The sequence below is a fragment of the Dryobates pubescens genome, chromosome 30 (assembly GCF_014839835.1).
Source record: "Dryobates pubescens isolate bDryPub1 chromosome 30, bDryPub1.pri, whole genome shotgun sequence".
Taxonomy (NCBI): Eukaryota; Metazoa; Chordata; class Aves; order Piciformes; family Picidae; genus Dryobates; species Dryobates pubescens.
Genome location: NC_071641.1, coordinates 8,226,200 through 8,251,389, shown reverse-complemented (window position 1 = coordinate 8,251,389; position 25,190 = coordinate 8,226,200). Strand labels below are relative to the sequence as shown.

Here is a 25,190-nt window from a genome sequence, read left to right as displayed (position 1 = left end):
TGATTAATAAATTATCCAGCGCAAGGTGTGTGATGGGTTCCCCTTTCACATCTCATGAAAGTCATCCGCTCCGAGCTGAGCGGCTCAGCAAGCCCAGGGCTCTGCAGCACTCTAGGAAAGGTGCTGAGATGCTGGAAGGTGTCCAGAGAAGGGCAACAAAGCTGGGGAGAGGCCTCGAGCACAGCCCTGTGAGGAGAGGCTGAGGGAGCTGGGGTTGCTTAGCCTGGAGAAGAGGAGGCTCAGGGGAGACCTCATTGCTCTTTCCAACTCCCTGCAGGGAGGTTGTAGCCAGGTGGGGGTTGGTCTCTACTCCCAGGCAACCAGCACCAGAACAAGAGGACACAGTCTCAAGCTGTGCCAGGGGAGGTTCAGGCTGGATGTTAGGAAGAAGTTCTTCATAGAGAGAGAGATTGGCCATTGGAATGTGCTGCCCAGGGAGGTGGTGGAGTCACCATCATTGGAGGTGTTTAGGAGGAAACTTGATGGGGTGCTTGGTGCCATGGTTTACTTGATTAGATGGTGCTGGGGGATAGGTTGGACTTGATGATCTCTAAGGTCTTTTCCAACCTGGTCTGGTCTATTCTATTCTATTCTATTCTATTCTATTCTATTCTATTCTGTTCTGTTCTGTTCTATTCTAGTCTAGTCTAGTCTAGTCTACCCTACCCTACCCTACCCTACCCTACCCTACCCTACCCTATCCTACCCTACCCTATCCTATCCTACCCTACCCTATCCTATCCTACCCTACCCTACCCTATCCTATCCTATCCTACTCACTAGAGCTGATGTGGTAGTTTTAGACTATGCCTTTAAAATTTTTCACAGATCTTGAGCAGAGAAGTAGTGAAATGTAAATAAATCACTACTGGGTATGAAAAGGAAAATAAAGATGATTCCAAACAATCCCCCATAAGATTGGTTGTACCAAAACAATTTCATTTCTCTTCTCTCCTCTTCTCTCCTCTTCTCTCCTCTTCTCTCCTCTTCTCTCCTCTTCTCTCTTTTCTCCTCTTCTCTCCTCTTCTCTCCTCTTCTCTCCTCTTCTCTCCTCTTCTCTCCTCTTCTCTCCTCTTCTCTCCTTTTCTCTCCTTTTCTCTCCTCTTCTCTCCTCTTCTCTCCTCTTCTCTCCTCTTCTCTCCTCTTCTCTCCTCTGCTCTCCTCTGCTCTCCTCTGCTCTCCTCTTCTCTCCTCTTCTCTCCTCTTCTCTCCTCTTCTCTCCTCACTTCTTCGCTCTGTATAGACACTAACTTGCTTTTGCTTGACCTTGGGTGCACTGTTTTGGTATTAACTTCTCTGCTCCTTTCTCTTGTCTGTTCTTCTGTACAGGGGGGTAGAGGAGGGCAGAAAAGGAGAAGCCCATAGCTTCCCCTCTCTTTGACCAAGGGGGGTTCTTGTGCTGTTTGTTAGTTGTAACTATTGTCAATCCTGTATATTTTGTGCATCTTCACTGCATTCCATTGTAGATGTTTTGCCTGGAAATAGAGCTTTCATTTGCTTCCAGCTGGGCTGGGCTGGCAGAGTTGATGTTGGGGGGGGGGGGATGTGGAATTTTCAACCCACCACAGCTGAGCATCTCTTCCTCCCAGGAAACTGATCCATGCTGAAAGGCCAGAGGGGTTGGGAGGGAGGAGGAGACTTCAATGTCTTTTTTGGTTTTCCTTTTTCCTTTTCTTTTTTTCTTCTCCTGGGTCAGAGCCAGCATTTTTAATGGCCTTTTTAAACCATGAGAGCATTGGCTGAGGGCAATTAAACATTATGGTGTGCAGCTATAAAACCCCTCGTTATAGCAGTGCTTCTCCAGGTTGCTGCCTATGCCACCATCCGTTCCTCGATGAGCCTGGAAAAACACTCTGAATGGGCTCCAGCAACCCAGCCCTGCCTGGCCAGGCTTGGACTGAGTGGAGAGCTGAGCAAAGAGGGACCTAATGAGGTTCAAAAGGGATAAGTGCAGAGTCTTGCATCAAGGAAGAATAAATTGGGCCAGCAGAGGTTGGAGGGGGGGCGATCTGCCCGGTGGAGAAGGACCTGGGAGTCCTGCTGGATAAGAAGTTCTCCATGGGACAGCCACGTGCCCTTGTAGCCAAGAAGGCCAATGGGATCCTGGGGGGGGAATTAAGAGGAGTGTGTCCAGCAGATCCAGGGAGGTTCTCCTGCCTCTCTACTTTGCCCTGCTGAGACCTCACCTGGACTATTGCATCCAGCTCTGGGCTTCCCAGTTCAAGAGGGACAGGGATCTGCTGGAGAGAGTCCAAGAGAGGGCTACAAGGATGATGAAGGGACTGCAGCACTGCCCTGTGAGGAGAGGCTGAGAGTCCTGAGGCTGTTCAGTGTGGAGAGAAGAAGGCTGAGAGTGGATCCAATCAGTGCTCATAAATATCTGAGGGCGGGGGGTCAGGAAGGAAGGGACAGGCTCTGCTCACTTAGGACAAGGGACAATGGATAGAAGCCACAGCACAGGAGGTTCCACCTCAACATGAGGAGGAACTTCCTCACTGTGAGGGTCACACAGCACTGCAACAGGCTGCCCAGAGAGGTTGTGGATGCTGCTTCTCTGGAGACTTTCCAGCCCCATCTGGATGTGTTCCTGTGTGACCTGTGCTGGATTCTATGGTCCTGCTCTGGCAGGGGGGGTTGGACTCAATGATCTCCAGAGGTCCCAACCTCTAATATCCTGTGATCCTGTAAGCCCTGCCTTCTCAGTAGCCTGGCCAGCTGTGGTGGATGTAGGGGCTCCTGCTGCCTGTGTATCCACAGTTCTCTTCCCAGAGAGAGCTGTTAGCAGTTGGAAGGTGCAGCCCAGGGAGGTGGTGGAGTCACCATCCCTGCAGGTGTTCAAAAGAAGATTGGATGTGGCATTTGGAGCCATGGTTTAGTTGTCAGGAGGTGTTAGGTACTAGGTAATAGGTTGGATTTGGTAATCCCTGAGGTCTTTTGCAACCTGGTTGATTCTATGATTCTATGAGGAGAATGACAAGGATGAGAGGAAATGGCCTCAAATTGTGCCAGGGCAGGTTTAGGTTGGAGAGTAGGAGGGAAAAAAAGTCTTCCCTAGAAGGTTGGGAAGCCCTGGAACAAGCTGTCCAGGGAATGGTGGAGCCCCCATCCTGGAGGAATTTAACAGCCACTGAGATGTGGTGCTGAGGGCCATGTTTTAGTGGTGGACTTGGTGCTGCTGGCCTCTTCCAACCAGAACCATTCTATGATTCTAGTTCCTCTGAAATCTGTTGGCCTCTGCCTTTGTGGCTTCCTGTTAGCAGAATGCTATTTTTGTAATTAAAAGGATATCTTATTACACTTCCTACAAGGAGGAGTGTACCAAGATCCTCCTGAGGCACTGGCTTTGCCATGGCAACATGGCATCCTGAAACCTCCAAACACCTTGCAGCCTGATTCAGTAGGTCTCATGGAGCGTCCTTCAAAGGTGGCATCAGGAGCTGCCTCGAGAGTTAGTCACAAATGACACAACTAAGGATGGAAGCCAAGATTTAAAGAGGGGGATTGGCCAAGGGAGGAGACAGGAGATCTCCATGTGTGGCCTCAAGAGTTAGACTGGGGGGAAAAAAAGGCAAGGCAGCTGCTGCTAATATTTTAAGTAGCCATGCATCAGGTCATTAAGCTGGCTAGCAGTCAATGAGCCACTGAAGATGGAGAGAAGAGAGGAGCAAGGACAGAAATGGGAAGCATTTGGTCCAAGAGGAAGTTGTAAAGGCTCTGCCTGTATCACAGAGTGCCAGGTTGGAAGGGACCCTTGGGATCATCTGGTCCAACCTTTCTAGGTGATGGCATTGTCTGACTGAGATGGCCCAGCCACCCTCTCAAGTTAAGTCTTAAAACTGTCCAGTGCAGAGGAACTCACTGCTTCCCCTGGGAGATGATTCCAAAGTCCAGCTGTTCTCATGGGAAACAATTTTCTTCTGGCATCCAATTGAAATTTCCCCAGGAGTAACTTTGTACCTAGAATAGAATGGGATGGAATGGAATGGAATGGAACAGAATGGAATAGACTAGACTAGACTAGACTAGACCAGGTTGGAAGAGACCTTCGAGATCATCAAGTCCAACCTATCATCCAACACCACCTAATCAACTAAACCATGGCACAAAGCACCCCATCAAGTCTCCTCCTAAACACCTCCAGGGATGGTGACTCCACCACCTCCCTGGGCAGCACATCCCAATGGCCAATCACTCTCTCTATGAAGAACTTCTTCCTAACATCCAGCCGAAACCTCCCCTGGCACAGCTTGAGACTGTGTCCTCTTGTTCTGGTGCTGGTTGCCTGGGAGTAGAGACCAACCCCCACCTGGCTAGAACCTTCCTTCAGGCAGCTGGAGAGAGCAAGAAGGTTTCCCCTGAGCCTCCTCTTCTGCAGGCTAAGCAACCCCAGCTCCCTCAGCCTCTCCTCACAGGGCTGTGCTCCAGACCCCTCCCCAGCTTTGTTGCCCTTCTCTGGACACCTTCCAGCATCTCAACATCTTTCCTAAACTGAGGGGCCCAGAACTGGAGGAGAAAGGTGCTATGGCACTTAGGGCTCTGGGAGGGAGAGGAGGTGCTGGCAGCCAGCTCCCAGGGCTCATGAAGGCTCCCAGGGCTGGGTGGGAGAGAGAGCCAGACCTGGAAGTTTTGTCCACCACACGGAAGGTGCAGGTCATGGTTGAACAGGGGATTGGAAGGCAGTGAGGTGGATGGTGAGCGATGGGAAAACAACTCGGCGCAGCAGCAGATGTGTCTTGCAGCTCCCTTCCAGGGAAATGACAAATGTTGTGTGTGTTTCCTTGCTGCTGAGATGTACTGAGAAGACAGGAGGGCTGTTTTTATTCGTGACTGGGATGAGTGTAGCCTACCCACAGGGTTTCCTCGCTCCGCTTTGGGGCCAGCTCAGGGCTTTTGGCACACCGGGAGAGGGTGAGGGGAGTGCTGTGGGTGGCCATATGCCTGTGCATAACCTCCTTGGTCATTAATTCAGCAGCCTCCTCTGGTATTGTGTCAGGCCAGTGTCAGGTGTCCCAGGCTCCATGTACCAACTGCTCCTCTTTGTCTGTGTGACAGGCTGAGCACCTGGGACCGTCGGAGGGGCATTCCTGGGGCTGCACCTTCGTCTTCCTAGCATCTGCTGGCTGTGAGACTCAAATGTTGTCTTAATCCTCTCTGGGTGTCTAATTCCAGGGGCAGTGGTTAGGATGTTTGATGGAGGCAGCACAGCCACCCATGACACCTTGTCTGGCTGCTTGCACCTAAGGCCAAATTTGGCTTAAGTAGAAGAAAACAAGGCAGCTGTGTGGGGTCAACACATGGCAGGAGCGTGGAGATCTTTAGCTTGGAGAAGAGGAGGCTCAGGGGTGTCCTCACTCATGTTTATAAGGATGGGCAGGGCAGCGTCAGGAGGATGGAGCCAGGCTCTGCTCAGTGATGTCCAATGATAGCACAAGGGGCAGAGGATGTGCCATGGCAACAGAAGGGAAAAAAAATCACTGTGAGGGTGACAGAACCCTGAAACAGGCTGCCCAGAGAGGCTGTGGAGTCTCCTTCTCTGGAGACTTTCAAAACCCAACTGGATGCATTCCTGTGGGACCTACTCTAGCTGACCCCCTGCTCTGGCAGGGGGGGTGGACTGAATGAGCTTTCAAGGTCCCTTCCAACCCCTAATGTTCTATGATTCTGTGATAAGTGCTGTAACAGGCTGCCCAGAGAGGTTGTGGAGTCTCCTTCCCTGGAAGGCTTCCAAACCCATCTGGAGGTCTCTTCCAACCTTGGTGATTCTGTGATTCTGTGACTTGTTCCTATGCAACCTGCTCGAGGTGTACCTGCTTTAGTAGGGGATTAGACTGGATGATCTTCAGAGGTCCCTTCCACCCCCTCCCATTCTATCACACTGTGAAGTGCTTTGTAATACTTACCTTAATATCTCCCTGCCTCTGAATGCATCCAGCTACCAACATTCCTGAGCTACATGTGGCTTCTCTGAAATTAGACATATTTCTTTCCTTCCTTCTTTCTCTCTTTCTTTCTCTTTTTTTCTTTCATTTCTTTTTCTTTCTTTCTTTCTTTCTTTCTTTCTTGCTTGCTTGCTTTCTTGCTTTCTTTCTTTCTTTTTCTTTTTCTTTTTCTTTCTTTCTCTCTTTCTCTCTTTCTTTCTCTCTTTCTCTCTTTCTCTCTTTCTTTCTCTCTCTCTTTCTCTCTCTCTTTCTTTCTCTCTTTCTTTCTCTTTCTCTCTTTCTTTCTTGCTTTCTTTTTCTTTCTTTCTTTCTCTCCTTCTTTCTTTCTTTCTTTCTCTCTTTCTTTCTTTCTTTCTCTCTTTCTTTCTTTCTTTCTCTCTTTCTCTCTTTCTTTCTTTCTTTCCTTCTTTCTTTCTTTCCTTCTTTCTTTCCTTCTTTTTTCTTTCTTTCCTTCTTTCTTTCCTTCTTTCTTTCCTTCTTTCTTTCCTTCTTTCTTTCCTTCTTTCTTTCCTTCTTTCTTTCCTTCTTTCCTTCCTTTAAACTCCCCAGCCTCCCCTTGAAGGTGTGTGGACTTTCATCATCCTCAGCACCCTTTGGCAAGAAGCTCCACTTGTTACACAAAGATTTAATTGTGAGCATGGTCTGTCTGCACCTTCCTCTGGTTAACCTGGATTGATGTCCCTTAACCCCATCCCTGGAGGTGTTTAAGACCAGGCTGGATGAGGCTCTGGCCAGCCTGCTGTAGTGTGAGGTGGGGGTTGGAACTAGGTGATCCTTGTGGTCCCTTCCAACCCTGACTGATTCTGTGAACTTTAAGAGTGAAGCCATGCCCACCCCAGGGACATAGTGCCCCCTGAGAGCAGGTGGTTGGACAGAGGGGAGAATTTGCCATTGCATATTTTAATAACCAAAAGGCTGGAAGCTCTTCAGCTGCCTGCAGCATGCATCACTTCATCAGCTGCTGGAAGGAAGGCACCGTTTTGAGTCCTGAGTTGGGGTGGGGGAGAGAAGGAAAGGACCAATAGAGGACCATATTTTAAAAGGACCAACAGAGGACCATATTTTAAAGCACGTTGAGATAATGTGCAAGGTTCACCCAGACCACTGCAGCTTGTGCCCAGCTCTGTAAAACCTCTCTTTGAAACACCAGGTCAGGTCATGCATGGAGACCAGTGAGGGATGAGCTTCATACCCTCACATTTCCCTCTCTGGGTCTTTCCCAGGACTGTTTGGCATCAGTTTTGGCATCTTCTGAGCAACTGCTTGTGCTCAAGCTGGCTGTTTGGTCTTTTTTTCCCCTCAGGTAACACCAACAGCATCTTTGCACTGGACTACATCAGTGGAGCTTTAACCCTGAATGGGCCACTGGACCGGGAAAACCCTTTCTACAGCGCTGGATTCATCCTCACAGTGAAGGTGAGACCTCCTCCATCTGGGTGTGCTTTATGGATGAGCAGGATAGGGAGGGCATCTTCCTTGTGGAGAGCAAACCCTCTCTCAGTCTCAAGCTGTGCCAGGGGAAGTTTAGGCTGGAGGTGAGGAGAAAGCTCTTCCCAGAAAGAGAGATTGGCCATTGGGATGTGCTGCCCAGGGAGGTGGTGGAGTCACCATCCCTGGAGGTGTTCAAAAAAGGATTGGATGTGGCACTTGGAGCCATGGTTTAGTTGTCAGGAGGTGTTAGGTATTAGGTAATAGGTTGGACTTGATGATCTCTGAGGTCTTTTCCAACCTGGTTGATTCTATGATTCTATGTTGCTCCTGTGGGCAGGCAGTGTTTGGACTGGAAGATGCACAGATGCCCCTTCTCACCCCTGTCAATCTGTGACTCAGTGTAAAGGGGGTGGGATGCCCAATGGTGGTGGAAGGCCCAAGGTCTAAAGGGAGTGGGAGGCCAAAAGGAGATGGTAGGCTGCAAATAGATGGGACACCCAAAGGGGATGGGAGGTCCAAAGTTGTGGGAGGCTTAAAAGTGGAGGGAAGCTAAAGGAGGTGGGAGGATAAGAGAAGATGGGAGGCCAAAAGACAACTGGAGTCCAGAAGAAGTTTTGAGGCCAAAAGGAAGTGATAGGCAAAAAAGGTGGTGGGAGGCCAAAAGGAAATGGTAAGTCCAAAGAAGACAGCAATCCCAAGGCATTAGTGGACCCAGAGAGAGAGGGGTGCCCAAAGGGGGAGAGAGGAGGAGGGAGGCCCAAAGGGAGTGGTAGGTCCAAAAGGGGGTAGGAAGTGTAAAGGTAGTGGTAGGCTGAAGGCAGGGGGAATGTCAGATGTGACGGTAGACTGAGAGGGAGTGGGCAGCCCAAAGCAGGTGGCAAGACACCTTTTAACCTCCCAGTCCCTTTGGGCATCCTTTTTATCCCTAGCTTCCAACCCCTTTCTGTCATTCCACACTTTTATCCTCATGGCTCTCTGGAATGGAGCAGGTTGCCACGTGAGCTTCGGGAAGGCCTGGCAGAAGCCCCACATCCCGCTGGAAAACAGCAGGGCCCCCAACCAGCCCCTTCCCAGAGCCTGCCAGGGGCTCTGCTAACATCCAGCAAGCCCTGGTACATCTTCCAGGTTTTCCACAACGGTGTCTTCCCTTCCAAAAAACCCAGGAATGTCTTTGTCATGTCAGCAGGCAGTGGTGTAGCAGGGCACTGTCTGCCTGGGAGACGGGGAGGGAGCGATGCTGAAAGTTGCCTCGTCAAGAGAAAGCACTGGAGCGTGGTCTTCCAACCCCACCAGCCCCACCTGAGAGCAGCTCCCCAGCTCTGCTCACAGCCCTGTAATTAAAATCAATACCAAGCTGGGCAGCTGGTTGGAAACACATTTAGAAGTATAGATTCTGCCGGGCCAGGCAGGGTGGGGAAAAATCAGCATTGTAGGAAGGGCCATTGATTGGGAGGGCAGGAGCCACCACATCACCATCACATTTTGGGAAGTGCAATGCTTTGCTGGGAGGGGTCAAAGGGACAAGAAATAACCCCCCCTGCTACTCCTGGGCACAGGTCATACTGTGGGGCTTTATGCAGGGGGAAGAGATCTGCATCTATCCCTGGTGTGTGTCTTGGTTTGGGCTCTTCTCGTTTCAATCCAGTAGAAACCAAGAGAGAGAGAGAGAGGATTGTCTGGGTTTTTAATGGGGACAAAAATATCTGGTTAATCTTGGAAAGGTTTGGGCACCTGAAAACTTGCCCATTCCCCTGCCTGCATGCTAATGGACTTCTAACTATAGGCTGTTGAGCAGACAGATTTTTATTTCCTCTCCCCACAAACTTAGCTGCCTTTTTTTTTCCCCCCCTTTCTCCTCCCTTCCCACCCCCCCCCCCCCCCCCAAATGCCAGCTCTGTGAGTCCCACATCCCCAGGACCCAAAATGTTCTCTGCTGCTCTCGTCCTGGAGCACAGAGTGAAAATACAGCTGGATTGCTCCTTGTTCAGATCAGCCTGTTCTGCTGTTGTGTGCAGAAGCAGTGAATAGCAATGAGCCGTGGTGGGTCGCCTTAGCGTCGCTTTTCCCCTGCCCACAGCAAAGCAAAGATTATCCAGAGGACAAGAGGAGGGACTCTGCTTCAAAAGAGAAAAACAACAAGCAGCTTCACAAGTCTTGCTTCTCTGGCAGTAAAATCTGCACTCTCTCCTGTTGGGAGAGAGGAGAATTAAAGTCATGGAATCACAGAATTGTCGGGGTTGGAAGGGACCTCAAGGAGCAGCCAGTTCCAACCCCCCTGCCATGGCCAGGGACACCTCACACTACAGCAGGTTGCTCACAGCCACCTCCAGCCTGGCTGCAAAAACCTCCAGGCAGGAGGATTCCACTACCTCCCAGGGCAACCTCTTCTGGTCTCTTACCACCCTCATGGAGAAGAACTTCTTCCTAACATCCAATCTGAATCTACCCGTTTCTAGTTTTGCTCCATTCCCCCCAGTCCTATCACTCCCTGACACCCTCAAAAGTCCCTCCCCAGCTTTTTGTAGCCCCCTTCAGATACTGGAAGGCCACAAGAAGATCTCCTTGGAGCCTTCTCTTCTCCAGACTGAACAGCCCCAACTCTCTGTCTGTCCTCATAGGAGAGGTGCACCAGCTCTCTGATCACAGTATCACAGTATCACCAAGGTTGGAAGAGACCTCAAAGATCATCCTTCTGGCCCTTCTCTGGACGCCTTCCAGCACCTCTAGATCCTTCCTGTGCTAGGGGCTCCAGAACTGGATGCAGTACTCCAGGTGGGGTCTCTCCAGAGCAGAGCAGAGGGGGGGAATCACCTCCCTCGACCTGCTGGCTATGCTTCTCAAGTCAGAGGTGTGATACGGAGTCATGACTCAGCTCTGCATTTAGACACTGGTTACCAAACCCTATTTTGAGGTCTAAATCTTGTTTTCCTCTCTTGCCCTAGTTTTGGGTTGTTGTTTTCCTTTTTTGTCCCTTCAGTAGTACTGTAGTGCTTAGCTCCCTGCTCCTGGCCACACCACAGGAGGTGGCAGAGCTGAAAATAAAGGAATGCCCTTTGCTCCATGGTGGCTTTCCTTATTTTGAGGACTACCCCCCCAGGTCTCATGAGGGAATCTTTTGGTTTAAATGTTTGTGGCAGGGAAATGGCCTAGCAGGTCCCCAGTGTGACTCAGAGTCCTGGCAACCTATTGCATGGCAGGGGCTAGGGACAACTTGGCCACAACCATCAGATAGGAAATGTTAAACATCCAGGACAGTGGGCAAGAGTGCTGTGTGTCTGAAGCATGGGTGATGGAAGAGTTGGGTCAACACAGAATCAGAGAAAGATTTGGATGGGAAGGGACATTAAAGGTCATTTAGTTCTAATCCCCCTGCCATGCATGGGGACACCTTCCACTGGACCAGGTTGATTGAAGTCTCATCCAGCCTGGCTTTGGACACTCCCAGGGAGGGGGCATCTACAGCCTCTCTAGGCAATGCATTCCAGTTTCCCACCACCCTCATTTCTTCCTTACATCTAGTGTAAATCTACCATCTCTCAGCTTAAAGCCATTCCCTCATGTTCTATCACTGCATACCCTTGTAAAATGTCTCTCTCCACCTTTCTTATCTGCCCCTTTAAGTACTGAAAGGCCACAATAAAGTCTCCCTGGAGCCTTCTCATTCCCAGGCTGAAAGAGAGCCCCAGCTCTCTCAGCCTGTCTTCATAGGGGAGGTGCTCCAGCCTTCTGATCATCTTCCCTGTTGTGTCAGCAGTGTGGAAAGGTGCTCAAGGTGTAGGGGCGATGGCAGAACCGACTGATCATCCTTCCTTGGCCCAGTGGAGGAAGCAAAAGCTGACAGATTCTCTAATCACAGCACTCCCAGTTCCCCTGGCATTTCTTCTTTGAGAACAAAGCCTGTCTCCTGTTGTCTTCTCTCCTCGTAGGCGACAGAACTGAACGATGACCGCACGCCCTCCAATGCCACCGTCACCACCACCTTCAACATCCTGGTCATTGACCTCAATGACAATGCACCCGAGTTCAACAGCTCAGAGTACAGCGTGTCCATCACAGAGCTGGCCCAGGTGGGCTTTGCCCTTCCCCTCTTCATCCAGGTGCAGGACAAAGATGAGGTGAGAGATGCCTGTCTGCGGGTTCTTCCGTCCATCCATTGCGGGGTGGCGCTTGGTGTGGTTTGGAGGGCTGCAGGGATGGATAAGTCATTGATGAAGCTGTGGTGAGGAGCATGGTTGTCCTGACACTCACTTTTACAGCTCTTACTGCTGCTGTGGCCCTGTTTGCTGGGTACCCTGAGTGCAGATGCCCTCCCCAGAAGAGCTCAGGCACTGCTTTAATGCCATCAGGATTGCACGGCCACTGAGAGGCAGAAAATAGGATTGTGTGGGATGCTGATTCCCTCTCGCTTTTGAGGGCTCCTGTCGGATACTTCTGTGCCAGTTTGGTTTAGAAAGGGAGGGGCTTTTCTGCTGGGCTCCCAGGGAGAGGAAAGAAAGGACCTCCAGACTCTCTGTGCAGGCAGGGCTGGGCACTGATGCTGTCAGGGAGGAGGCAAGAGACAACCGCTAGCTAGCGTGGGGCGGGAGGAAGAGCAGCAGGGACTGGGAGACCACAAACAAGCCAGGAGCATTGGAGGCTTGTTCCTCGCTTGTGTTGCTGGAGCTCCTGTTCATTATGCACTGGTCCATGCCCCATGGAGGGACTGCAGCATGTTTCCCAGCCTTGGGCTTGCAGCCTTCAATTACTCTGATTATTTGACTTGTGCAGTTCACGTCTGGCTGCTTCCGTGCGCCGCTGCCCTCCAATCCTGCCACGCTGTATGGTGTCTGCTTCAAACCAGTGCTGACACCTCATGGTGAACTTGCCAAAATCCCTCGGAAAGGCTCTGGCAAACAGGCTCCTGCTGGCCCTATTCCTCTTCAGCCCGAGCAAGAGATGAGGGGAGGGAGTTTGTCAGGATAAAAGGCATTCTCAGGATGTTTTCCTGATGCTTCAAGTAAACAATGTGACAGCACTGAGCCGTACAAAACGCAGCGCCTCCCCTCACCCCACAGGATCCTGGTGGGTCAGTTAAAATGGGCATCTTCTCAGCTGCCTTTGCTGGCTGTGAAATCACAGGATCACAGGATGTTAGGGGTTGGGAGGGACCTCCTCCAGAGATCACCAAGTCCAACCCCCCCCTGCCAAAGCAGGACCATAGAATCCAGCACGGGTCATACAGGAACACATCCAGATGGGGCTGCAAAGTCTCCAGAGAAGGAGGCTCCACAACCCCCCTGGGCAGCCTGTTCTAGTGCTCTTTACAGTGAAGAAGTTCCTCCTCATGTTGAGGTGGAACCTCCTGTACTGTAGTTTATATCCATTGCCCCTTGTCTATCACAAGGTGCAAGTGAGCAGAGCCTGCCCCTCCCTCTTGACCCCCAGCCCTCAGATATTTATAAACATTGATTAAATCCCCTCTCCAGACTAACCAGCCCCAGGGCTCTCAGCTTCTCCTCAAAGGGCAGTGCTCCAGCCCCTCAATTATCCTTGAATACCTCCGTAGGATGATGCATTTTCTTTCCCCCAGCCCTGGGTGGAGCTGACTGCATCTTATAAAGCCACCCAGAAATGCCTTCTTTTTCCTTCCCCCCCTGCTTTTTTTGGGGGGGAGGGGGTGTGAGGTGCTTATGACACAGAACTAATAACCTACTTGTGACGTGCTGTCACCAGCCAAGAGTTCAGCCTGAAGAGGGGCAGATGAGCTATTAAGCAGATAAAGAGACTTGCTTTTTCTTGCAAATGTCAATTGCTAATAAGGAAGATGTGGCTGTGACAGATGCTGAGGAGAGCTGCTGAACAGAGATCTGCTGCCGTGCTCTCTGCGAGACGTCAGCAGATCCCTTCCTGAAGGGCATCGCGACGCTTCTGCCCGTGCCAGAAGGGTGAAGGATCTGCCATTATCTGTGGTGAAGAGCTCCTTTTGACAAGAGTGACTCCCATTCAAGGATTCACTTCTCAGCCTCGCTGATTTTGAAATGGGAGGGCAAAAAAAAGAAAGAAAACCAAACCCCCAAAACTCAGCCTTGCCTTCCCCATAGTGCCAGCACCACACACACACAAATAGACTCAATCTTTTGATCTGTTTCTTTAACTTCCCCCCCACCCCTCCAGATCTCCCCAAAAGAATTGGCTGGGATTTTTTAAACTGCTGAGAGAAGGACCTCTCATGCCTAGGGAAGTCTGAAAGAGTTTTTCACTGTACCTATCTTTGGAGGCTGTCATATTAGCAGAGATTGCTTTGACCGTGGCATTATTTTCACTGATAAGAAGCGCAGGAGAGATGATGTCTTGGAATATCTGGAGGGAGGAAAGTTATAAGCAATTATTGGAGGGGGGTTTTCAGCATTATCCTGCAGTAGATCTTTCTTATTTCACCTCCTGGGTGCTTGCAAGTGAATTAACCATCTAGGTAGCACTTGGGGGGCTGAGGTGGGGGGAAAATGGGGGGAGGCATTCCTCTGTGACCTGAGCTAGATTATATGGTCCTGCTCTGGCAGGGGGGGGTTGGACTCGATGATCTCTTTGGATCCCTTCCAACCCCTGACATCCTGTAATCCTGTGATATCCAGGTCATAAAAAAAGATGTATGTGAGATAGACAGGGAAGTGCATCTGCAGCCAGGCTTGTTCTAGCAGTGCTTCCTGGGCAGTGTGTTTATAGATAGTCCCAAGACCCCCAGAATTTCCCTAGAAACCTTAGAGAAAGGGAAGGTTGTTGGCAGATGGTGATATTTTGGCCATTCAAGTGCCTCGTGACAGCTGGGCTTTGTAAATGGCTTTTGCAAACCATGTGGATTTGTGAGGCAGCCGAGGGAGTGCCAGGCTCCCCGGGCTCTCTGTGGGTGCAGCGGCAGAGGAATGGGCCAGCGAGGGCCAAGGTCTTCAGGCAGGGATGCGAGTGAGGACGTGGCTGACAGAAGCTATTTCGCCAGCACGGCCTTCATGCTGGGGATGACATGATTCATTTGTGTAAGGGGCAAAGGAAAACAAGAAGAGAGTTATAGATGTCTCTGGGGAGAGCATCTAAATAAATAAATGAGAGCAGATGGATAGAGACATACGAAATCAAAGCTGGAGTCCTCAGGAAGATCATTTTGCTGGAGTTTTTTGTCTCTTGTCTCAGCCCATGTTCTTCAGTCCTGGGAGAGCGCTCTGGCAGCTCGGTTTCTTCCCTGAGCCAAGCCCTCCAGCCGTGTTCTGACCCCCCTCCAGCCCAATCTGGACATCAGGTTCCTTTAACCCCCACGCTCATTGAGGTCCTGTTTGGATGCTGCGGTGCGCGCCTGAACCTTGCCCCACGAGGGGGCCCGGTGGGACTGGGTGGCCTTGAGGAACCTGCTTGCCATCACATCCTGGCTGTGTCTTTGCAGAGCTGGAGAAAGGGCTGCAATGTGGGTCTGGCTCTGAAAACACCCTGCGTGGGCTGCCGAGGCCGTTAAGCAAGAGGGTGTTTTGTAACCGGCCCCACGCCGCCTTTTTAAGTGGTGGGCTTCAGGTCTTTCTTTCTTCTGGTGTGTTTTACACAAACTTCAATGATTGCCTTTTCTTTTTTTTTGAAGGAGTTAGGTTAAACAATTCAGCCAAGCACTTCAGAATGTATTGAAGTTGCATAGAATGTATTTATGTTGCACACAAGGCCATGTTCAAAAGCTTAAATTTACCTCGGTGTTTAAAGTGCCTTTCTGGAGCTGGGCTGGCATTAACAGCTCAGACAAGGTACCTAAGCAGGGGGCCTCCGAGGAGAAAACCTTTCCTCTGGGTCTGTCCCTTGCAAACCCAGAGATGCCATCCCTCAACCATGGTCATGGTCTTTTTCCAAGAGGAGCTAGCTGCAAGGTGCAAAGGGAAGCTGGGCCCCTCAGTTTAGGAAGGACATTGAGACACTTGAAGGTGTCCAGAGAAGGGCAACGAGGCTGGGGAGAGGCCTCGAGCACAGCCTTGTGAGGAGAGGCTGAGGGAGCTGGGGTTGCTTAGCCTGGAGAAGAGGAGGCTCAGGGGAGACCTTCTTGCTGTCCACAACTACCTGAAGGGAGGTTATAGCCAGGTGGGGGTTGGTCTCTTCTCCCAGGCAACCAGCACCAGAATAAGAGGACACAGTCTCAAGTTGTGCCAGGGGAAGTTTAGGCTGGAGGTGAGGAGAAAGTTCTTCACGGAAAGAGTAATTGGCCATTGGAATGTGTTGCCCAGGGAGGTGGTGGAGTCACCATCCCTGGTGGTGTTCAAGAGGGTATCGGACGTGGCACTTGGTTTAGTCATAAGGTCTGTGGTGACAGGTTGGACTTGATGATCTTTGAGGTCCCTTCCAACCTTGGTGACTCTGTGATTCTGTGTGATTCAGGTGAGATGGCCCCAGACATGGATTCAAGATACAGCCAAGGGGTGTTGAACTGGATGACTTGTGTTTCCTTTTTGCATTCTTGGGTGCAGGAGAAATCAGTACACAGGGTCACAGCATCACAGAATTAACCAGGTTGGAAAGGACCTTCGAGGTCATCAAGTCCAACCTATCACCCAAGACCATCTAATCAACTAAACCATGGCACCAAGGGCCTCATCCAGTCTCTTCTTAAACACCTCCAGAGGCAGTGACTCCACCAGCTTGGGCAGCCCATTCGAAAGGCCAATCATTTTTTCTGTGAAAGAAAATACATTAACCTCTGTGCAGCTGAGTTTCTCTCTGCCAGATAGACAGCAAACCTCTGGAATATCTTTCCAAAGCTGCCTGAGAGCTGTTTGTGACAGCCTGTAAAAGTTTGCTGGCATTTAGACTGAGCCTATAGTCAGCTGGACGCTGCAGAAGACCATTTATACTCTCCCAGGCTGGGGTCAGGTTCTCCTCTCAGTCAGGCTGTGATAGGTCAGCAGGGACAAATCAAGACGTAAACTTTTACAGCAAGGTTAATTTCCAGGCTGAGAGCAACCTGGAGCTGTGGAATAAACCTGTGCTAATTGCTCTTTATGACTACCTGAAGGGAGGTTGTAGCCAGGTGGGGGCTGGTCTCTTCTCCCAGGCAACCAGCACCAGAACAAGAGGACACAGTCTCAGGCTGCACCAGGGGAGGTTTAGACTGGATGTTAGGAAGAAATTCTTCATAGAGAGAGTGATTGCTCATTGGAATGGGCTGCCTGGGGAGGTGGTGGAGTCACCATCACTGGAGGTGTTTAGGAGGAGACTGGATGGGGTGCTTGGTGCCATGGGTTAGTTGATTAGATGGTGTTGGGTGATAGGTTAGATGCGATGATCTCGAAGGTCTCTTCCAACCTGGTCTATTCTATTCTATTCTATGCTATGCTATGCTATGCTATGCTATGCTATTCCATTCTATGCTATTCCATTCTATGCTATGCTATTCTATGCTATGCTATGCTATGCTATTCTAATTCAAAGGGCTGTGTAGCTTCAGCAGATGAGCTGGAGTGAGGGGAACAGACTGGAGATCCTCTCTGCACGTGCTTTGCATCTTGGTGCCTCGAAGCAGTGCTTTAGGGAGAAGACAAGGATTGGCCATGTTGGCCATGCAGGAGAAGGAGCAGGCCATCCTTCAGGGCTTCCCCTATTTGAGTTTCATATTGCTGCAAGGTCCACAGAGGTATATTAGAAGAAACAGCCCTGTACTTTCCCAGGGGACGCCGGAGAACACAGAGCCCTTCTACCGTGGCTCTCACTCGATTTTCCTCAACACGGTTGACTGAAGAGGAAGAAAAGGGCAGAGGCTGTACAAAAAGCACGAGTGTGATGGGCTGACATTTGAAGATCATTCAGAATAAGCATATTGAGCAAGATAAATGGGGAATTAAAAAAAAACAAACATCCAACAACACCACCAACCAAAAAAAAAACCCGAACTAAAAGAAGACAAAACAAAACAAAAGGGAATTGGGGGGTGGGGGGGGGAACCCTAAACCCCTAGGCCACGGGAACATGCTGTGTTTGTTGCATAAAAAGCAAGCTGAGAGGCTCCCAGAAGGATGTCCTGCGTGCCCATGCGTGTGCAGGTGCAGTATATGAATCACCCAGAGCATCTCTATGCAGATGACAGGCACGTGCACTATAAATATGATCTACACAACGAGGAACTGTAAAGGGGAATTGACGGCGCTCAAGTATTCTCTCCCCCAAAGTGCCAGCTGCCAGTCGGGCTGAATTAGATTTCACAGGGGTTTTTGCAATACATGGAATTCACCAGCAAATTACCCTTAAAGAGGGAAAATCAATCATTTGGAGCAGAGATAAGCTGAAGGCGAGGCAGCCTCGGATTGATCCCGTCTGTGCAGGCGTGTGTGGAATTCAGCAGATAACCTGGGGAGAGCGAGGAAGGCGAAAACTCCTTTGGGAGGGGGAGAGTGGGCAAGGACTGCCACTTAGGATGGACAGAAAGATGGGAGAAAAGGGCTGCCAGTGAGGGGAAGAGGATCAGAAATGTCGGGCAGCGTTTTGCCCAGGCGTGGAATCGTAGATTGCTTCGGGTTGGAAGTGATCTCAAAGATCGTCTAGTTCCAGCCCCACCTGCTGTGGGCAGGGACACCTGCCACTAGACCAGGTTGCCCAAAGCCCTGTCCAATGTGGCCTTGAACACCCCCAGGGAAGGAGAATCCACCAGCTCCCTGGAAAACCTGTGCCAGGGTCTCACCACCCTCGCTGCAAAGACTTTCTTCCTAATATCCAGTCTGAATCTCCCTTTTTCCATCTTTCCGTTCTCCTTCATCACTATAAACCCTTATAAAAAGTCCCTTCCCAGCTTTCTTATAGGCTCCCTTCAGGTACCAGAAGGCCTCTATAAGGTGTTCCTGGAGCTGGCTTCTCTCCATGTTGCCTCACTTGTGACCCTGCTGAGGTCTTTAGGGATGCAGGGGAGATGGTCCCATGCCCAGTGAGCCCTCGAAAGGGTTATACATGCTGTGGTGCTCATCTGAGTGTGCAGTGGGTGCTGGGAGGCTGAGGCTGGCTGGGCAGCAGGAGAGAAGCAAGCAACTCACGGAGAGGCTGTTCAAAGCACTTGAGGTAAATGCCTTGAAGTGGGTGGAGAGAATAACCCTCTTTATGCCTTGTGATTCAAAGGAAGGATTAAGCTTTGTTTGTCTCCGACTAGCTAGAACCAGGTATAAGGTATCCAAGCTCTCCAAAGAGGCACTAATTTCTGTTCAAAATGAAAAACTTCTTTTTTAACTCCCCTTCTCCCTCCACCACTCCTGAACTCTCAGCACTTTCTTTTCTTTGCAAACTTGCCTGGAAGGAGGGATATTAACCACCCCTCAGCTTTTTGTAGGGAATAGGCTATGCTTAGCAAATGGCTGGCAGGAAAGCTGGAGTTAGGCTGGGGTTTGTTCTTCTGAATATCAAAGCCCTTCATTTTGGAATGGATAGCTGCAGCTGAGCTGGAATAGAGGGAAGCAAAGGCAGCTTGGTATATGCAGGGGGATGAGGGGAGACCTCACTCTCTACAACGACCTGAAAGGAGGTTGTAGCAAGGTGGGGGTTGGTCTCCTCTCCCAAGAGGAAAAAGGGCTCAGGTAGTGCCAGGAGAGATTTAGGTTGAATATTAGGAAAACATATCATCCCCCAAAAGGTGGTTAAGGCCTAGACCAGGCTGCCCAGGGTAGTGGTGGAATGCCCATCCCTGGAGGGATTTAAAAGCCATGCAGATGTAGTGCTGAAGGACATGGTTTAGTGATGGACTTGGCAGTGCTGGGGTAATGGTTGGAGTGGATGATCTGAAAGATCTTTTCCAATCTAAATAATCCTATGAAGAGAAGAACACTGAGGCTTCCAGACTGCTTTCCCCAAATCTAGCTCACTTTTTGCCAAAAATGGTTGCAGGCCAGCAACCTACCTGTGCAGCTCAGTGACTTCAGGGAGTGGCATGGGTGAAGAGGGACCTCGACCAACTGGACAGATAGGCAGAGTCCAATGGGATGGCATTCAACACATCCAAGTGCCAGGTGCTGCACTTTGGCCATGGCAACCCCATGCAGAGCTACAGGCTGGGGTCAGAGTGGCTGAGAGCTCCTAAACAGAGAGGGACCTGGGGGTGCTGGTTGACAGCCACCTAAACATGAGCCAGCAGTGTGCCCAGGTGGCCAAGAGGGCCAATGGCATCCTGGCCTGCATGAGGAATAGTGTGGCCAGCAGGAGCAGGGAAATCATTGTGCCCCTGGACTCTGCATTGGTTAGGCCACACCTTGAGTCCTGTGTCCAGTTCTGGGTCCCTCAGTTTAAGAAGGACATTGAGACTCTTGATCGTGTCCAGAGAAGGGCAACAAGGCTGGGGAGAGGCCTTGAGCACAGCCCTGGGAGGAGAGGCTGAGGGAGCTGGGGTTGCTTAGCCTGGAGAAGAGGAGGCTCAGGAGTGACCTCATTGCCCTCTCCAACTCCCTGAAAGGTGGTTGTAGCCAGGAAGGGGTTGTTCTCTTCTGCCAGGCAACCAGCACCAGAACAAGGGGACACAGTCTCAAGCTGCGCCAGGGGAGGTTTAGACTCGAGGTGAGGAGAAAGTTCTTCACCGAGCGAGTCGTTCGTCATTGGAATGTGCTGCCCAGGGAGGTGGGCTGTTGAGCACACGGGGCTGGCAAGGAGGCCCATCACAAATCGCTCAAAGGCGAAGCACTCGTGGTAGCTGAGTCCCGCAGTCGCTCATTTGGAAGTCAGGCGGCGGCATGAGGTTGATGCGGGCGCGGTGGCGGCGGGGGGACACCAGGCGGCTCCTATTACATGCTCCGAGGGATCCGCACGTGAAGAACAAAGTCATCATTATGCCCAACTGCAGCTCCTGTTGTCTTTTAGCTGAATTGACACGAAATTTCCATCAGTTGAGGCACTGGCTACGGCTGGGAGGAGGTTTGATTGCCAGCTGAAGGAGGCGGCGGCAGCCTCGGGCCCCGGTGAGGGCTGGCCCCACTCCCTGGCACGTGTGGTGGGTTGGAAATTTCCCCTCCACCCCCAAGAGAAAATTGCCAGAGCAGCTCAGTTGGAAAGCAAATGAAGCTGTATCTACAAGCAAAACTACAAGCTAGAAATATGGAATACAACAAATATGTGCAAAATACACAATATTTGCATATATTTACAACACAAGACACCCCCTCCCCCCCCAGACAAAATCAGGGGGCTACTAACAGCTTCCCCCTCCCTGCTCCCTTCTCTCCCTGCTCCCTTGCTTCCCTGCTCCCTTGCTTCCCTGCTCCCTTGCTTCACTGTTCCCTTCCCTCACTGCTCCCTTGCCTCCCTGCTCCCTTCTCTCCCTGCTCCCTTGCTTCACTGTTCCCTTCCCTCCCTGCTCCCTTCTCTCCCTGCTCCCTTGCTTCCCTGCTCCCTTGCTTCCCTGCTCCCTTGCTTCACTGTTCCCTTCCCTCACTGCTCCCTGGCTTCCCTGCTCCCTTGCTTCCCTGCTCCCTTGCTTCACTGTTCCCTTCCCACCCTGCTCCCTTCTCTCCCTGCTCCCTTGCTTCCCTGCTCCCTTCCCTCCCTGCTCCCTTCTCTCCCTGCTCCCTTCCCTTCCTCCTGTACATGGGACAAGAGAAAGAGCAGAGGGTTGTTTGTTAGTACTTAGCCACGACAGAGTAATGCAGCCAAGGAGCAGAAAGTGGTAGAATGTAAAGAAATCACTGTTGGGTGTAAGAAGGAGAATAATGCTAAGTTCTAAACAATCCCATTGGACAGATAACAAACATAAGGCTGGTGATGTAAGCTACCTCTCTGCCTTCAGCTTCCCCACTCTGGGAGACACTAACTTGCTTCTGCTTGGCTTTGTTGACCCTTGGCTGTGTTCTTTGTTTTGGCTATGTACTAAAAAACAATTCTCTGCTCTTTCTCTTATCCCTTTGTGTCCAGGGGGATAAGGAGGGGAGCAGGGAAGGGAAAGCTATTAGCTCCCCTGTGGTTTTTTGGCCAGGGAGTGGTTCTTGTGCTGTTTATAAAGGTTGTAAAGGTTGTAAATCCTGTTTATTTTGTACATATTCATTGCATTTCAGTTTAATTGGGAGGAGGAATTTTCACCTCACCACACAAGGGCAGCAAAGCCAGCAGAAACCAGGAGCTAATATCTGCTAGAGCAAAGAAGCCAAAGAGAGAGAAAGTTAGTGTACACAACCAACCTATGTTGGTAATCTGTCCAATGGGATTATTTAGACCTTATCATTATTTCCCCTTTTGCATCCAATGGTGATTTATTTACATTCTACCACAGTCTGCTCAAGATCAGTGGAACAATTTTCTAGACACAGCCAGTGTGCACTTGCAGCCCAGAAAGCCAATCACATCCTGGGCTGCAGCAAGAGAAGCATAGCCAGCAGGTTGAGGGAGGTGATTCTCCCCCTCCACTCTGCTCTGGTGAGACATCACCTGGAGTACTGCATCCAGTTCTGGAGGCCCAAGTACAGGAAGGATCTGGAGGTGCTGGAATGTGTCCAGAGAAGGGCCATGAGGATGAGCAGAGGGCTGGAGCTCCTCTCCTAGGAGGACAGACTGAAGGAGTTGGGGTTGTTCAGTCTGGAGAAGAGAAGGCTCTGAGGAGACCTGGTTGTGGCCTTCCAGTATCTGAAGGGGGCTACAAGAAAGCTGGGGAGAGACTTTTGAGGGTGTCAGGGAGTGATAGGACTGGGAAGAATGGAGCAAAACTAGAAATGGGTAGATTGAGATTGGATGTTAGGAAGAAATTCTTTACCATGAGAGTGGCAAGAGACTGGCACAGGTTGCCCAGGGAGGTGGTGGAAGCCTCCTGCCTGGAGGTGTTTGCAGCCAGGCTGGAGGTGGCTGTGAGCAACCTGCTGTGGTGTAAGGTGTCCCTGCCCATGGTAGGGGGATTTGAACTGGCTGAGCCTTGAGATCCTTTCCAACCCTGACAACTCTATGATTCTATGCTTCTAAAACTACCACAGCATGGGAACCGAGTGGCCCCATCCCAGCTCTGCTGCAGCAGCGAACTTCCCCTCCGGAGCTGCCTTCTTTATGGCTCCATTTGTTTGGGATGTTGGGCGCGTGCGGACGGGTTTATCGTCGTAGGGTTGCTAAGCCTTGGCAGGCTGCTCCTTAATTTATGCCTCTAAAGGAAGGCAAAGGAGCCAATTTGTTTTCAGCAATGAGGAAAAAGCTCAAGCGGTGCAGGAGCTGCTGGGGAAGGGGTTGGAGGGAGGGGGAACTGCGCAGGTAAAGCAGCACTGGTAGCACACCCCTGCATCCCATGCTCATCCTCAGCACCACAAAGAGGTGGTGCTCAGCCACGAGCCCACCAGGACCTTTGCAAGCCTGGGGAGCTGGTGTGTGTTTTCCTTCTTCATGAACAGGTTTCAAATCTTTTCTTTTCTATTTTTTTCTTTTTGCTCTGAGTGGCAGGAGCCAGGTAGGAAGTGGTGAGGAAAATGTAAGCAGCTCCCCGTGGCTTCCTCCGGAGCGGGGGGTCCTCGCTGTGAGCTGGGCTGAGCCAGCCCCTTCTGCTGGGCAGCTGATAACAATGTGAATATTCAGATTTGCTTTCAGGCAGCCACAGGGGGTTTGCAGGCTCTGGGAACCAGGAGCAAGGGAAGCAGCATGGGGGCAGAAACAAAAAAACAAATAGCCGAATAAATGCATAAATGGTAACGCGCAGCCGCCCTCCCGAGAGGCAGATGTATCCCCCTACTCCAGACCTCACGTGGGGAGACTGAGGCACTTGAGGGGCTCCTAATTATGGGGATGCTGGGTATCTGGAGCCTGATCTCCTTCCTCAGCTGGAAGGGAATTAATCCACCTGACTCTCTGCCCGCAAATACTTGGATCTCTTTTGATGTTTCAACTTTTATCTCATGCCTCCAACAAAGTCGCTTCTCTCCAGCTCCCAAGAAAATCATTCCCATCTCACCACCATGAAAGGTGCTTCTCTGTGCAGGGAGCACACTGGGTCCTGGGACAGACACCAGGGCTCCTCAGCAGAGCTGGACAAAAACTCCTCAAGGAGATGGCTTGTTGTTGCTGGTGGAGAATGGTTGGTTGCTGTAAACTGGCATCTTACACACAGGGTCAGAAGTAATGGCTTGGGGAGGGGTGCCTCCTCCTGCAGGTCTCTGGATTCTCTGCTCCCTCCCTGCCAGGCTTGTGCAGTGGTGTTGGGGAGCATCTCTCACTCATGCCAGCATTGACACTTCTCAACTTGCCAGCAAAAACAGCTTTTGGACAGGGCTAAGTCTGCCGTGAGATGGGTCCATTCCATTCCCTCTGGTTGTCTGTGTCCATTATACACCAGCTGAGCATTGCTGGGCTTCTGGGGATGTGGGGCTTGCTTCTGTGGTTCCATGGGCGCCCTCAGGGCTTGCTCCTGATGTGTGGCTCTGCTGGGGATGCTCAGCTTGCCCCCTGCTCAACCTCCTGCCGGTGGGTGTGGGGAGGAGGGCAAGCAGGGATTCTGCTCATGTCGCTGGCTCTCAGTGGTCACGCTCAGCCAGCTTTTGCTATTAGTGCCCCTTCGTGCATTTAATTGGCCCCTTTTGCTGGCAGGAGGGAGGTCACTCGAGGAAAATTGGAAATTCAGCTCCTGAACTTGCTTTTCATGTGCTCTGCTGGGCTGTGCTCTGGGGAGGGATGCCATACCTGCAGCAAGGGTCCTAAAGTGCTGCGGTGGTCCTCCTGCTTTGCCAGCCAGGTCTTGAGTTTCCACTTTGATCTGCCTTAGTGGAAAGAGTCCTCTACCTGGGAGAGGCATCCACACTGTCCTGAGGTGATGAAATGCCAGTGTCTGGTACCCTATGCCATGCATGGACCTCCAAACAGCAAAGGGGATTTTCCCTGCAGCCATGTGCCATGCAGGTTCCTCTCAGGGATGAGTTCTTTTCATGAGCACAGGGGGATTTGCACAAAATGGGTGCATGTAAAGAGCAGATTTCTCTCAATCACATGCAGTGTAGGCCCAGCAAGCACAATAAAATGCTGCTAGGAGTGTTTAAGTTTGGAGCTGAACCCTGTGGTTCAGTTAAGCAAACCCAAGCAGAGAAACACTCCCCTGCATCTCTGGGAACTGCATTGTTGTCTCTGAAGGCAAAGGGCTGTGCCCAAGCTGCTGGCACTGACAGGTTTGCACCCAATGCACAGGTTTTGGGGCCAGCCTGTTTCCACTGGTGACCAGTGATAAGATGAAGGGCAATGGAACCAAACTGGAACACAGGAAGTTCCACCACAAAATGAAGAAAAGCTTGTTCAATATCTTTATTGATGATCTGGAGGAGGGGATTGAGTCAGTCATCAGTGAATTTGCAGATGACACCAAGCTGGGGGCAGGTGTTGATCAGTTAGAGGATAGAAGGGCTCTCCAGAGGGACCTTGACAGGCTGGACAGGTGGGCAGAGTCCAACAGGATGACATTCGACAAGTCCAAGTGCTGAGTGCTGCACATTGGCCACAACAACCCCATGCAGAGCTACAGGCTGGGGTCAGAGTGGCTGGAGAGCAGCCAGGCAGAAAGGGACCTGGGGGTACTGGTTGACAGCAGCTGAACATGAGCCAGCAGTGTGCCCAGGTGGCAAAGGCCAATGGCATCCTGGCTTGCATCAGGAACAGTGTGGCCAGCAGGAGCAGGGAGGTCATTGTGCCCCTGGACTCAGCACTGGTGAGGCCACACCTTGAGTCCTGTGTCCAGTTCTGGGCTCCTCAGTTTAAGAAGGACATTGAGAGACTTGATCGTGTCCAGAGAAGGGCAACAAAGCTGGGGAGGGGTCTGGAGCACAGCCCTGTGAGGAGAGGCTGAGGGAGCTGGGGTTGCTTAGCCTGGAGAAGAGGAGGCTCAGGGGAGACCTTGTTGCTGTCTATAACTCCCTG

At 51.1% G+C, this 25,190-nt stretch overlaps 1 protein-coding gene across 1 annotated transcript in view; it reads left to right on the top strand.

Annotated features, from left to right (window-relative positions):
* Positions 1-25,190, top strand: part of CDH23 (cadherin related 23) — a 334,982-nt gene that overhangs the window by 190,717 nt on the left and 119,075 nt on the right. Inside the window, exons 10-11 of the mRNA XM_054174778.1 lie at positions 7,243-7,355; positions 11,297-11,485. Of these exons, the coding sequence (XP_054030753.1) occupies positions 7,243-7,355; positions 11,297-11,485 (302 nt within the window). The remainder of the gene's footprint in view (positions 1-7,242; positions 7,356-11,296; positions 11,486-25,190) is intronic.